Source organism: Setaria viridis, chromosome 5, assembly GCF_005286985.2.
Source record: "Setaria viridis chromosome 5, Setaria_viridis_v4.0, whole genome shotgun sequence".
Lineage (NCBI taxonomy): Eukaryota > Viridiplantae > Streptophyta > Magnoliopsida > Poales > Poaceae > Setaria > Setaria viridis.
The window spans coordinates 33,671,678-33,685,146 of record NC_048267.2 but is presented as its reverse complement, the minus strand read 5'-3'; the positions used below and the strand labels follow the sequence as shown (position 1 = coordinate 33,685,146).

The window sequence follows — 13,469 nt, the reverse complement described above, 5'->3', positions numbered from 1 at the left end:
TCGCTCGGCTTCCATCCGTACACGATTCCGTAGTAGCCGCAGCAGTGATTCCCTTCCTCCGCGGCGTGGCGTGGAAAGCATGGGAGCGTGGTGACTGGCGTGTGGGCCTCACGCGCGAGCTGCGGCCAGCTTTCGCGGCTGGGAGGAGGCGCGCTAGGGGGATCGGCAACGTGGCTGGTGGTGCGGAGCACGTGGGGAATTTCAGGTTCTGGGCGGGGGTGTTAACGAGTTGTAACACGTGTGTGTTAGTTAGGCTCCGTTTGGATACATAATGCTAAAGTTTAGTATTTGGAGTTGTTTGGATACATTGCTAAAGTTTAGCACATTGGGTGAGAAATGACTACATTGCCCTCATTTATGACTAGCTTGGAAAAAAGTGGAGAGGGGAGAGAGGGGGGCAACAGAGGAAAAAATAGGCTTGGGATCACTTTTAGCACCCATTAACATCTATCTTTACTAAAAAATGGGTTGCTAAAGTTTAGCACCCCTCTCCAAATGGGATCTTAGTGCAATGGTCATGGGCTCTATCTTTCAGCCCGCTTGACTAAGCCAGGAGGTTAGGCGCTCTGTTAGGCGTTCTGTTACAGCACGTTGGTGCTTTGTACATGCATATATACTCCATGAGTCAATATAGTTGAGTTGGCTCACAATCACATCATCTCCCTCGTTCAGGGGGGACTGGAAAACGAGTGCCAATTCGGGCGTGAGAGCGGGAGCGCTCGTCTCCGCTTCGCTCTCTTTGGGGGGAACGCTGGTATTGAGCCGCGTTCCTGAGATTCGCTCACGTTCCCCCAGTATATTCTCAGCTAGTGGTAGTGTTTTCGGCTTTCAATCCATCCAGGAGTAAATCTTGGATCGGCAAAGGTAAATTTAGGCTCACTATTATTGCACGTTATTATTACCACCATCATCATTGAGGATGATGGTAATTATTTCAGCCCACGTTCGGTGCTCGCGCTAACAACAGTGAACAATCAGAGGTTTAACAGTCACCGCATGATGTGTGTCATCAAAACTCGAAAGGATGGACGCTGTCTCGTATCCTTCCACTCCCACCGGTCAGACGGGAGGGTTGATGATTTGCGACACCAACGTGCGGCTCCCAGTGGCGAACCCGTGATCCGCCACGTTGCACACCTGCGCTGTGCTATTCATTTGCGAGGTGTCTGATGCCTTCAGCTGGCATGGAGAATTGCCCGTTGCAGCTGGGACCCCGCGGACAAGTGTCAGGTGCTCGTGCTCCCTCTGCTCATCTTGTCTTTCTCCTTCTGGAAAGCATACTTTGGTGCTCGGTGCCGCGCTGCGGCGCTGGCGCTTTGCTCTTGGCGGTAAAGCCTGATGCAGAACGTCATCAGCAGTGGGCCGTGCCGAAGCGATGCCTCTGGGTGAAAACGGCACGAGTGATTGTTTAATAGCCGTAAACATTCTAGAAATAGTCGCACCTTTGAGACTGCATCTGGTAAAAGGTAAAGACGTAGTATGCTGTACGAGTAGGAAGTTACCTGACTGTGACTGTACATTGGCAGCTCAGGTCAGGGAAAATACGAATACCTAACGACGGTTACCGTCGGCGCCGTCCTTGACCCCCAAAAGAATGGGAGACAGCGCGAGAGTGAGCACACGTGAAGGCACACGCAACGCGCACGGCGGCACGGATACGATTCTCAGAGAGTTTACTCGGGGCGTGCTACTCTGCCGCCCGCGAGCCGAACGCGCCGATGAGTTCCATGCAGCCACGCGCGTGGCGCGCGACAGCGGACGGAACGGTACACGTATCCGCCGCCCGGGCGGCCTCGAAGCGGAATTTATCGGGTAGGCAGCGGCAGCGGCAGCGGCACTCCGCCTGGCCTGTCTGACGGCGACACGGCGAGCGAGGACAGTTCTGTGCGCTGCACATGTCGCCTGGGCGTTCGGTCGTCGCGCGCCGGCTCTGCTCCCATTTCTTCGACGGCAAGCGGCAGGCGGCGCGGCGGCTTTTCGTTTGCAGACTCTCCCACCTGGTCACGCGCGATCACCTCTGGTCGTCGTCTCGTCGAGGGGGGAATTCAGGAAACGACACTTGTTTCAGGCGGTGCGGTGTTCAGAAAACAGCACCAGTAGCTTGTATTCGTGAAGTGGCACCGGTCCTCATTTCCCCTTGTTTTAGTTTTTCCCCCCACGATTTCATCCAATGCAAAAGGTAATTTCACTTCCTCCGAACGTCGGCTAAACCGTAAATGGCATGTTTGGAGGCAGCGGCGGCTAGGCACCGACTAGTTTATGGGCAACCACACACTGAGCTCACGATTATCGATCAGATGTGTTTTTCGTTTTTGGTGCGATAAATTCTAGCCGACACAGGTGTTGCCCGAGTCATTTATCTGAACAATTGTTAATTCACTCCGTCAACCACAGAACTGGCTAAGGGCCTGTTTGGATACACACTCATAAACTTTAGAACACTCATAAAATGCAGGAGCTAGAAATTGGTAGTCCTAAAATTTATGAGTGGGCTGTTTGGATGGAATCATAATCTTTAGGATGTTAGAGGGGGAATGACTTTTGTACCCTTAATTACTCCACCCATGCTCTGTTTCTAGCGTCGTGGAGAGAGAAGGGGAGGGGCACCAGAGGTAAAGGATGGGTTGGGGACCACTTTTAGAAGAAAAATGACCCATTATGATGGTTTGATCCTCCTAATGAAAACAACACTCCTAAATATTATGAATGCACTTTTATGACATATATTTGGATGCACAAGTTCTAAAAGTGGATTAAAAGTGAAGTCCTAGATATTATGAGTGTGTATCAAACAGACCCTAATTTGGAAAACAAGAGTTTGATAAGAAATCCAATTCCGCCATCGCTCGCTCGATCCCGTCCCAGTGTGCGATGCGTGATCGGTGTCCAGCTAGTTACTCCCTCCGTCCTTTTTTTCTTTTCTTTTTTCTTCCAATTATTTTTATACCACTTGTCTTCATTGTACTTATTAAAAATTGAGCTATTCCTATGGATTTCTAACAGCTTTGTCTTTCTTGTTTCTATTCTATAGGCTTTGGTTATATGTGTATAAGTATTTTATAAAAGTTTTTAAAATAGGAAGTTTTTCCTAGGAAGATTTCCTAACAAAATTATCGCGGAAGTTAATAGTTATGCTAAACAGATGTTAAACAGTAAAAGGTTGCACTAAGGAATTGACTATACAAGTTATGCATAAAAATTGTGTGAAGAAACTCTACTGATAAGGTTTTTCATGCAAGCTATGCTAAAAAGTTATCATCAAAAAATAATGTAGAGAATATATGTGGAAAAGTTATATGCAAAAGGTTGTGTGCTCACAACGCAATTGTAAATTGTATTGAAAAGAATCCTATATGTTTGTTCGGAAAAGACATGCATATAACATATATCATAACTTTATGGATTTCCTAAAAAAGAGAATTGCACCAAAAAAAAAGGGGGAGATGTCGCTCAGAAGCTCCCCAACGAGCGATTAGAAATTCACGAGTTTGACCCTAAGATCATGCAAGCACTTGTGTTTCTAACAGAAAATACTCCTTTCATTTTAAACTATAAGTTATTTTAACTTTATCCTAAGGGGCCCTCCATTTTAGCCAGATTTTAGCCCTCTCCTCCCAAACACTAGGGCTAAAATGGAGGGGCTAAACTTTAGCCCCCCATAATCCATTAGCCCCTCCAAGGGGTGTTAAAAGGGGCTAAAGGGGGCTAAAAGTGGTCCCACAGACCAATTTCCACCCACTACCCCCCCTCCCATCTCTCTCCTCCGCGCACGCTCCGCCCGACCCTGCCTCGCCTCACCCGGCTCCGCCTCGCCTCGCCGGCCCCGCCACCCCCTCCGCCTCGCCTCACCGGCCCCGTCCCCGCCGGCCTCCCCTCCGCCTCTGCCGGGCTCACCTCCGCCAGCCTCCCCTCCACCGGGTCTCGCCGCCACCGCCGGGCTCCCCTCCGTTGGGCCCCGCCGCCTCCGTCGGGCTCCCCTCCGCCGGCCTCCTCTCCGTTGGGTCCCGCCGCCCTCCTCTCCGTCGGGTCCCGCCACCTCCGCCTCCGCCGGGCTCCCCTCCGCGCCGGCCGACCCCACGGCGCACGGGCCGCCGATCGACCCCGCTGCTGGTGGTGGGGTGGCGCGTCTGTCGGTTGTGGTCCTAGCGGAGGTGACCTGGCCGCAGCTGATGGTCTCGCTGCCGTGTCCCCCGCCTCGCCGCCGCCGCCGTTGCCCTCCCTCCCCGCGGGCCTCTGGAGCTGGATCCGTCGCCTAAGGAGCCAGCCGCGGCGCCGTCGCGCAAGGATGGGCCGAGGGAGGAGGAGGGGCAAGAATGGTCGCGGCTTGAGGAGGAGCGGACGACAGGTGGCGCTCGATTCCGGCAATGGTGGCACTCGACGCTAGTTCTGCTCTGATTCCGTGCGAGTTGAGAAGTAAGAAGTAGAGGAAGGGTAAAGGAGAGAGGTAAACGAGGGGTAAAAGAGTCTTTTGGCGACCAAAGTGCTAAAGTTTAGTCCCTCACCCAAACACCTTTGGTGCTAAAATTTAGCCCCAACATTTAAGAGGGCTAAAGTTTAGCCCCCCTCCCAAACAGGGCCTAAATCAAACTTCTCTAGTTTTGATCAAATTCATGAAAAAAATTGCACAAAACATCTACAAAATAAATTACTTTCATTATATACACAATGAAAAATACATTGGTGGTGCATTTATTTGATACTATAGATGTTAATATATTTTCTACAAATTTGATTCAAGTTAAAAAGGTTTGACTTACGACAAAGATAAAAGAAATTATAATTTAGATTAGAGGGGGTATAATACGCGAGCAAGCTAAACGATACTTCATGTCTACCAAGCCAACAAAATGACAATTCCATCCTTTATCCTAATATTTACCACATTTGGAAATGATAAAATGGTAACCCCCGTGGTCATGCACTCACGCCAAAGTACTTGGTGTGACTCAAGAGGCCAGTCACACCGAGCTATCCGCACTAACCACTTTGGTGCGACTTGCCTCATGAAATAAGCCAAACACTTTAACTCGACCGAATTGAGGACTCACTATTTCTTACAAAATTAGTTTTGCATGTTGTATTATGAAAAATTTAGAAAAAAAAGGCTAAACAAAAAATGCACCCCCACCAAAAAGAACAAAAAACACGCCGAGGTGACTTCTCTTTTTTTGGTGTTTTTTCCAATAATAAAAGTGTGCAAATAATTTTAAGATAAATCATGATTTCGTTTGTGCTTCCTGCAAACCATTCGAAAAAATACCTACAAGTTTTGTGAATCACAATCGGAAGCTTTCTTTAAGCCTCCAAGTTAATTTACGTTATACTCTTATTTCAAGAGACGGATATTGTAAGGAAATATTACCAATAAAGCAACATGAGTCACCTCTAAATCCAAAATCATTACGTGAATCTTTATACTTTTTTTTAAAAAAAGGCCATGCGACCACCTGGGTTGACAAAATAGTTTAAAAAATAAAATATGTCAGGAGGTAATATCATACAACAAATTACATTCATTTTTATCTGTAAGTACATAGTTGGCAATCAACAAATGGAAATGCATGGCTAAAAATGCATAGCAATAAAACGGGGGGAAATTGTTGATGTTAAAAAATGACCCCATAAAGAGGGACATGATTAGTTGTTAAACAAAATGGCCACAGCTGCAAAATTTCCAGCTACGGTTCAATGCATCTGAAACTACTACAGTTAGGACCACCTCGCTGGAAGCCTGGAATCAAGCATGCATTGCGATTCACTTGTCCTGAAGAAGATGGTGGCATCAGACAGGGAGTCCAGACAACCTAATCCACAGAACTGCATAATCAAAGTAAACACCACTGCTCCAATCACGCCTTGATGATAAGCATCGCCCCTTTGCCAGCGAAATGACGATCCCCCTCGCATCGACAGAACCGGTCCCAGCTATGATAGATCCAAAACTCACGTACAACCACAAGCCTACTAACTAAACAAAACACCCGTGCTTCGCTAGTCGCCACCTGTGCCACTGTGCAGGTGTGTTCGCTGGCGATCGAGTTGGCAGCTGCCTTTTGATAGGCGCTCCACTACTCGCGGTACCTGTCGCAGTTGCGGCCTCGACCGGTGTCCGGATCACAGGCTTGCGTACCGCTTTTATTTTGCTATATCTTTGGCTTCCAGCTGAATCGGCGAGGCGGTGATGATGAGCCGGTGGTTTCGCTCTTGGCGGAGGAGCGCGACACGTTGCGCTGCCCTAGTGGACGCGAAGCTGGGGAGTATACTGGTCGTGTCTGGAGCTTTAGAATTTTGGCGGCCTTTTAAAAAAAAGGAGTGGACAGAGGGTTCCGGAGCATGAGCGCAACAAGAAGACAAAGTGCACGGTACGGCACCGTTGGAGGCACGCACAGCGGCAGTTGAATAAATAGGAATTTTCCCTCCGTTGCGACGTCGAAATAAGACATCTGTAATATCGAAAATCAATAGTTGCAATATTAAAAAATATGCGAAAAAATAACTACGATGTTTGATAATAGGATAGAAAATTCTCGCTGCAACATGAACATTATTTTTCATGCAACATTCATTCTGAAACATAAAAAATAATAATTTCAACATCAATATTTAACTATCGAAATATATGTCGAGCTATCCAATTTTTTTCAAAACATTCCGTAGCATTACCGTTGAATAAAAACGTGAGGAGCGGCCGGAACTGTCGAGATTAAAGAACAACGGGTTTTTTTTCTGAAAGATTTAAAGAACAACGGTTATCAGATGGTCGCTGTGGCATGGGCGGCGTTTACACTGTGCTCCCTACCACTAGTCCTGATGAGTTTATGGGCTTATGGCACTCCTCTTCGACGATTTTTGACTTCTGTATGGTTGGGAGCAACGCCAATAGCGACAGGAGTAAAGTCAACCTGCAGGGGCAACAGTGCTGCACTGCTGCTGGCACATTAATAGCGGACTGCCGGAGGATCATGCAAACTATAGTAGTCTAGGACACGGTACGCGTGAGCTGCTGGTACTGTACGTAGCGCGAGTTTGATCACCAAACTGTATACTAACAGTTCAGCGGCCGGAGTGCGCAGATGTTTTGGAGATCGTTACCCTTGATCACCGGATGTTCCACCGGAATCTCCCAGTTTGGTGCCACCGAAGCGCCTGTCTGGACGCTGAGTTGGTTGGAACTCACCGAAGTGAACGAATTTGGAGTCCTCTCGCTTATCCGTTTGTGTTTGCATCCGGAGCTTTTGTGCTTCTAGACAGAACAAGGTCGCCATCATCATCCGTTGGCGCCCTGGAACATTCCAAGCCGTTGACTTCATCACTGAACCCGGCACGGCGGCACCTTCCAATCTCAACAAGACATCATCTGCGGAAGGAACAAATGTTCTGGACCTCTCTAGAACCCGGGACGCCGTACGTCGTCCACCAGGTAGATCAAAAACGTTCTAGCTAAAGTTGCCGTACGCGGAGGACCTCGAGGTCCGCAATGAGGGCCCCATCCCCGTCCAGCCCGGCGAGCGGCGGCCCAGGCGTTGCGTCCCCGACGGAGCGGCATCCCGGCGCAGTAGCGGCGTCCCCGGCGGCGCGGCCCCCGACGTGGTGTCGCCGGTGGCGCAGGAGCGGCGGGCACAGGCGCACAGCGGCAGCGCGCGGGGATCGGGGCGCTCGGGAGGGGAACGAGCGGGGATTTTCCAAGGAGGGGCATTTCGGTGTTTGTTGCTAAAGGATTCTAGCCATCTAAATTTTAGCTGGATTAACCCGCGAACGATGACGAGAAAGCGGCAGAAAGGCACAAAGTGGCGAGGCGAGCGGACACCCGACCCGAGAGGGGGCGGCCAAAAGCTGTGGATTCTGCCGTGGCACGAGCTGGCGGCCAAGACCATCCAAATGCACTCTTCGTGGACTCCATCCAGGCTCTGGTGTCCTCCCCTTATCCCCTGTGGCCCTATCCGACGCCGCCCATTTGTACCACGCGCGCCCGGGAGCGGCACACGCCTGGACGTCAAAAACTTGGTGACCAAATAGTAGTATTATATCACGATGAGCCTCTGACCGCCACGCGACCCCACCAGCCACGCGACCGTTTTCAGGGATCGGGATGCGCCGGGCCGGCTTGAGCCTGCCTGTCTCCGTTGCCAACCTCGTGCCGCCATCGTCTCGACACGCGTCGCGGGCGACCGGTACGTGACGGCCGGACAACCGGCGAGGGGCGGCAGCTACGCTGACCGCCACGGTGCCTAATCATTTGTGTGCCGGACCGAGCTCTGACCGCGTACGGCGAGGCGCCCCCCGCCGCGCGTGGTGCGCCGTGACGGAGCCCGTGACGAGGTGGCCGCGTCAGCCGGCGGCCCCATCCGTGACCTCACGCGCGCACCGACGTACGCAGCCGCCACCACCACCCAGGGCCGCATCCGAATCCGCCCGGGGCGCCGTCCGGACGTAGCGAGGCCGCCGCGGGACGGCGTGGATGTCGCCCGGGGGTCGGTGCCCGGCCGCCCAGCCCAGGGGTCGGCTTCGGGCCCCGCGGCGTAGTATCCCCGTCTGTCCGTTCCCCGTCGAAAGGGGTGGATGCGGCCGGCCCTGGGCTACACTTGACGTACTACTACTACTACTCCAGCGGATGCAAGTGCTGTGTCTTTTTTCGTTTTCATTTTCACTCGCGTCAGCCGAGCGCCCCGCGCGCGCTGCGGCGCCGCTCGTGGTCGACGGTTTCCCGAGCACGGTGGTTTTCGGCCTCGCCGCGCCGCGACTAGTTTAGTGGAGGGGCGGGCGCGTACGTGTAGGCTGACGCCGTGTGTCGTGCCGATTCGGGGATCGGAGGCCACCGCCTGTTTCGCGGTCCAGAAGCCGTGGATTGGAATAGATGCACGCCCGATGGAATAAACCCTGGTTGTTCTCCAACGCTTAGCGCTCGATTGTGCCGTGGTGGTCTCGAATAAACCAGTTGAGCTATGCGCCTGTGCCTATGCCCCGACGGTTCCTTGCGGCGCTGTTACTGCAGGTTTTTAAAATTTTATTTTTGACTTCGCTCGATTGTTAAGTGTGGAACAAACGTGTTCTGTGTTGCAGACCCAAAATTAGCTGAAAACAGAGCGTGAAGTGAGAATACGAGGGAACCAAACAGATCAGCACGGTAAAAATTACGAGAAGCCGTAACTTTATGCCTTGGTATGACAGCCAAGTAATCTATTGAGGGTGGCAGACTGTTTCCACCATTGCACGCGCGAGTGTTGACTATTGAGTGAGTGTGGAACCGATCGTGGTCTGTCTCGTAGACAGATGAACAATTAGGCGTGAGCAGAGTATGAACGAGGAAAATTAAGCAGAGCAGCACAGCGAATTTTGTGGGAAGCCATAATTTTATTTCATCAATAATAACTCCGTTACAGCAAAGTACTAGCTGAAATGGCAGTACTCCTACATGGCAGTCTGAACTCGAACAGCGTTTGCTCTGACGCCCAACTGAAGCATCGGCTGCAGGAGCATCGCCAGCAAACGGCACGTCCTCTGTTTCCAGTTCATCATCACTGAGGACGCCGCCGCCGACAGCCAAGCCTCCAGCTGGCACGGCCGCGACGCCGGACACCTTGCTTGGCGCGCTGCTCGCCACCTGGACCTCGCTCTGCTGCTCGCCGAGCACATCGATCCAGCCTTCCTCGCAGTCCCAGTCGGGGAACGCCGAGGCGGAGCACGCCAGCGACTTGATCCTCTCCGCCGCGTCCTCCGGCATCTCGTCAGCCTCATCGTCGGACTCCGACTCCCAAAATGCGGCGTCCAGCGTGCTCTTGGGGGACACCCACCGGGCCTTCTCGTCGGCGCCGGCGAATGCCACGAACGGATGCTCCAGGAGCTCCGCCGCGGTCCACCGGTCGGCGGCGTCTCTCGCGAAGCAGCAGGCAAGGAAGTCTTTGGCCTCCGCTGACAGCCAGGATGGCACCTCCGGCACGGCGTCCGTGTACCCGATCCGGTGGAGTGCCGCGAGGACGTCGTCCATGTCGCTCCACGGGGCGCGGCCGGTGGCCATCTCGATGACCGTGCACCCGAGCGCCCAGACGTCGGCGGCCGGGCCCTGCTCCTCCCCGCGGGCGACCTCGGGCGCCATGAACGCCGGCGTGCCCCCGATCGCGCGCGCGGAGCCGGGCGCCCTCGCGCTCCCGAAGTCCGCGAGCTTGGCGCGGCCGTCGGCGCCGATCACCACGTTCCGCGCCTTGACGTCCCCGTGCACGACGGAGCGGGCGTGGAGGTACGCCAGCCCGCGCGCCACGTCCGCCGCGTACGCCCGGACGGCGCGCTCCCCGAGGGATCCCCCATTCCGGGCCACCTCGTCGGCGAGCGACCCGCCGGGGGCGTACTCGAGGAAGAGCTGGTACGACCCGTCCGCGCCCTCGGCGCCGCCGACGCAGCGCACGACGTGGGGCGAGGACAGACCCGCCAGCACCCCGCGCTCCCGCCTCAGCGCCGCCGCCGCGTGGGCCGCGGCCGCCGACTTGACCGCGAACAGCTCCCCCGACGCGCCGTCCGCCGCGAGGGACACCACGGCGCCCGACGCGCCGCGGCCCAGCGTGTGGAGCCTCCTCCAGTTCCCGCTCACGGCACCCGCCGCCATGCCTTCTTCTTGGTTCTTGTTCTTCCTTTCCTCTGTGGTTGGTTGCTCGCTTGATGCTTTGCGATGTTGTGGTGGTCTTTTTGTTTGGTGCTTGAGCTGAATTGAGAAGGTGTGGGTGACTGGCGAGCGTTTTTATACAAAGGGGGTGGTGGGGAGGAGACGGAGAGGGAGGGAGGGAGAAGACGACTTGGAGTTAATTTGGGTGGGGGATTAGTTTAGTTATTAAGAGGGAAGGGGGATAGCGGGGTGTTTGGTGTGCGTCAAAGGCTCAAGTTGGGTGGGGGCGGGATTAGGAGGAGGAAATCGGCAAGGGGAAAGGCGTGGGTCGTGCGTCCCCGCCCACGCGCGGCAATTGGACGGCGTGTGGTGTGGTGCGAGCTCTCGTTCTCGTGTGGGTGGGAACGCGCGGCGCGCGCGGGCGCGACTCGGGCGGCTAATCAACGACGGCCTGCGCCTCCCCTCAGTTTACCTTGCCGCTGCCGGCGTCAACCCTTTCCGCCCGCGTCACCCTGACGGCACATGCATCTTTGCTTCCTGATCTTTTTTGTAGCTATAAACATGCTGCGTTTTTTTCCTTATCTTATTCTCTCGTGTTTCAGGAACCCGATTTGGAGCATCTCCTCCGGGGATGCTATCACATGCCAACGATCGGTATTAGAAAACCTAATTTCGTCAAGAAAAATTGTTGGGTAGGTCTAATCCTGTAATGGCAAGGGCCCTGCTCGTGTTCCTCGTGCGATTAGGAGCAGTGCTTCTTTTCCTTCTGGGACCAAAATTGTCAGAAGCACGAGTGCGCCAATTCTCCGGTCGGTCGCGACTATTAATCGGAGGAGGAGACACCGGTCATGGCCGTTTAAACAAGAGGTCAGCAGCTTCCGCCAAATTTAATCGCGGCGTACGGGATCACCGGTGAAGATTGGACGTACAACGGCCGCGGCCTGCCGCCCGCTCGACCCAACGGCAGTGGCCGCGCGTCGTGGCTCCCTCTCCGTCTCTCATAGCCAGAGACGATACGGATCGGTGCGCCGCGAAAGCGAAGCCCAGCGGCCGTATAAACCCCGTACTGGCGCGGTTTGGTGATCGGGACCTGCTCTGTTGACGCTGTGGGGCATCCCGGACCTGACCGGCCTCGGTGTACGGGCATAAACGTGCCAGCCGTCGAGGTCAACGCGTGCGCGTAAAAGGGCGTTTGGCACTCGACGTCTCGACGACGCTTTTGGGCGGGCATGGTTGCTCGCTGCGGTTGACACTGCGAGCCTGCACAGAAGAATTGCGATGATGCAGAGCTCAGGGGTCAGCAGCGTTTGCTCCACCAAACCCACCCGGCGATCGGGCGAGCGAGGAGGTCGGTAGGCGCTTGACCTATGACCTGCACTACCGTTCGACGGTTATACCACACCCTATCTTTTTTTTTTTGTTAAAACACACCATCACACCCTATCCCAACAACATGCCGACGAATTTTCGGAAGAGACTGAAGGTATCAAATCCGGGTCAAGAGAAAGGTCGGATCATCTCTGTTCGTTGAGGTTGGAGCGACCGGTTCCTGCAAGAGAGTAGGTGAGTAGATTCAGCTGGTAAGGCCTCCTATGGTATTGGTAAGAGCTAGTATCCAGCTCTAAGCACTTAAGATACACCTTTTCAATGATTTAGCTTTTACTCACATAGCTTATAATATAAATGATCCCATGTATCATCCTCACGTAATCTTGAAGTGCATGTATAAGATTATCTCTTAGTTAACTCTTCTCTCCTATTAAAATATAATAAAATATTATATAAGGTGGTGTTTGGATCACTAGTTCATGAGCTAAATTTTAGCTCCTAAGCTTTAGCCCCTAAATTTTAGTTCTGCCTACCTGTTTGGATCCATGCGCTAAACTTTAGTCCTTCAACAAACAAAGACTAATTTGCCCTCACCCCATTTCTCTCTCTAGAGCTTGAGCACCTTCTTCAGCTTCTTCGTCGTTCTCGCTCGCTCGCCCCCATTTTCTCTCTCGCGACCCCACTTCTCCCCCGCCTCCACCGGATTGCGCGGAAGCGATGCGGTCCAGCTTGTCGGAGCAGGAGAAGGGCGCGAAGGGGATGGAGGTGCCGCCGCCCAGGGACTGCGGCGGCGGGTTCGGAGGAGACCTCGGGCGAGAGGGGCGGCGCACCTGGAGCGCCTTCTCGCTGTCGATGGCGACCCACATGGCAGAGTCCTCGATGGCGAGGAGGAGTCCCCCGGACGCGGAGAGAGTACAACGCTACCATGGTGGCCACCCTCCCCGTCCTCCCTCCTACCGGTGGCCGCGGCCTCCAGATCCGGTGGCCGGCGGCATCGAGGCCGGCGGCGGCAGGGTCGAGGCGGCAGAGGAGGAGGTGGCGGCGGGGGCGAGGCAGAGGCGGGGAAGGAGGTAGCCGGCGGCGGGGGAGGGGGGCAAGGCGGAGGCGGAGGCGGAGGAGGAGGTGGCTGGCGGCGGCGGGAGCAAGGTGGAGGCGGAGGAGGAGGTGGCTGGCGGCGGCGGGAGCAAGGTGGAGGCGGAGGAGGAGGTGGCTGGCGGCGGCGGGAGCAAGGCGGAGGCGGAGCAGGAGGTGGCGGCGTCGTGGGGCTAAGCGGAGGCGGCGGGGCCAGCAAGGCGAGGTGGTGGGGCCGGCGAGGTGTGGCGGAGGTGGCAAGGTCGGTGAGGTGGCGGCGTCGGGCGAAGGAGGCGGGGCCGGGCGGAGCATGTGGGGAGGGAGAGAGAGTGCAGAAAGAGAGAGTGCGGGGAGGAGAGAGAAGGAGGTAAGGAGAGGAAAGTGGTATCCAGGAGCATTTTTAGCCACTTTTATGGTCTCTTTGGGGGCTAAAATTTTTAATCCAAAGTTTAATTCTTTATCCCGTTTTGCCCAC

The 13,469-nt window shown here is 54.4% G+C and overlaps 1 protein-coding gene across 1 annotated transcript; it reads right to left on the bottom strand.

Annotated features, from left to right (window-relative positions):
• Positions 1 to 8,989: 8,989 nt before the first annotated feature.
• LOC117856467 (mitogen-activated protein kinase kinase kinase 18) lies at positions 8,990 to 10,794 on the bottom strand. Its single transcript, XM_034738826.2, has one exon. It carries the CDS (start codon positions 10,595 to 10,597, stop codon positions 9,005 to 9,007), a length of 1,593 nt encoding a protein of 530 aa, XP_034594717.1. The 5' UTR covers positions 10,598 to 10,794; the 3' UTR covers positions 8,990 to 9,004.
• Positions 10,795 to 13,469: the final 2,675 nt, after the last annotated feature.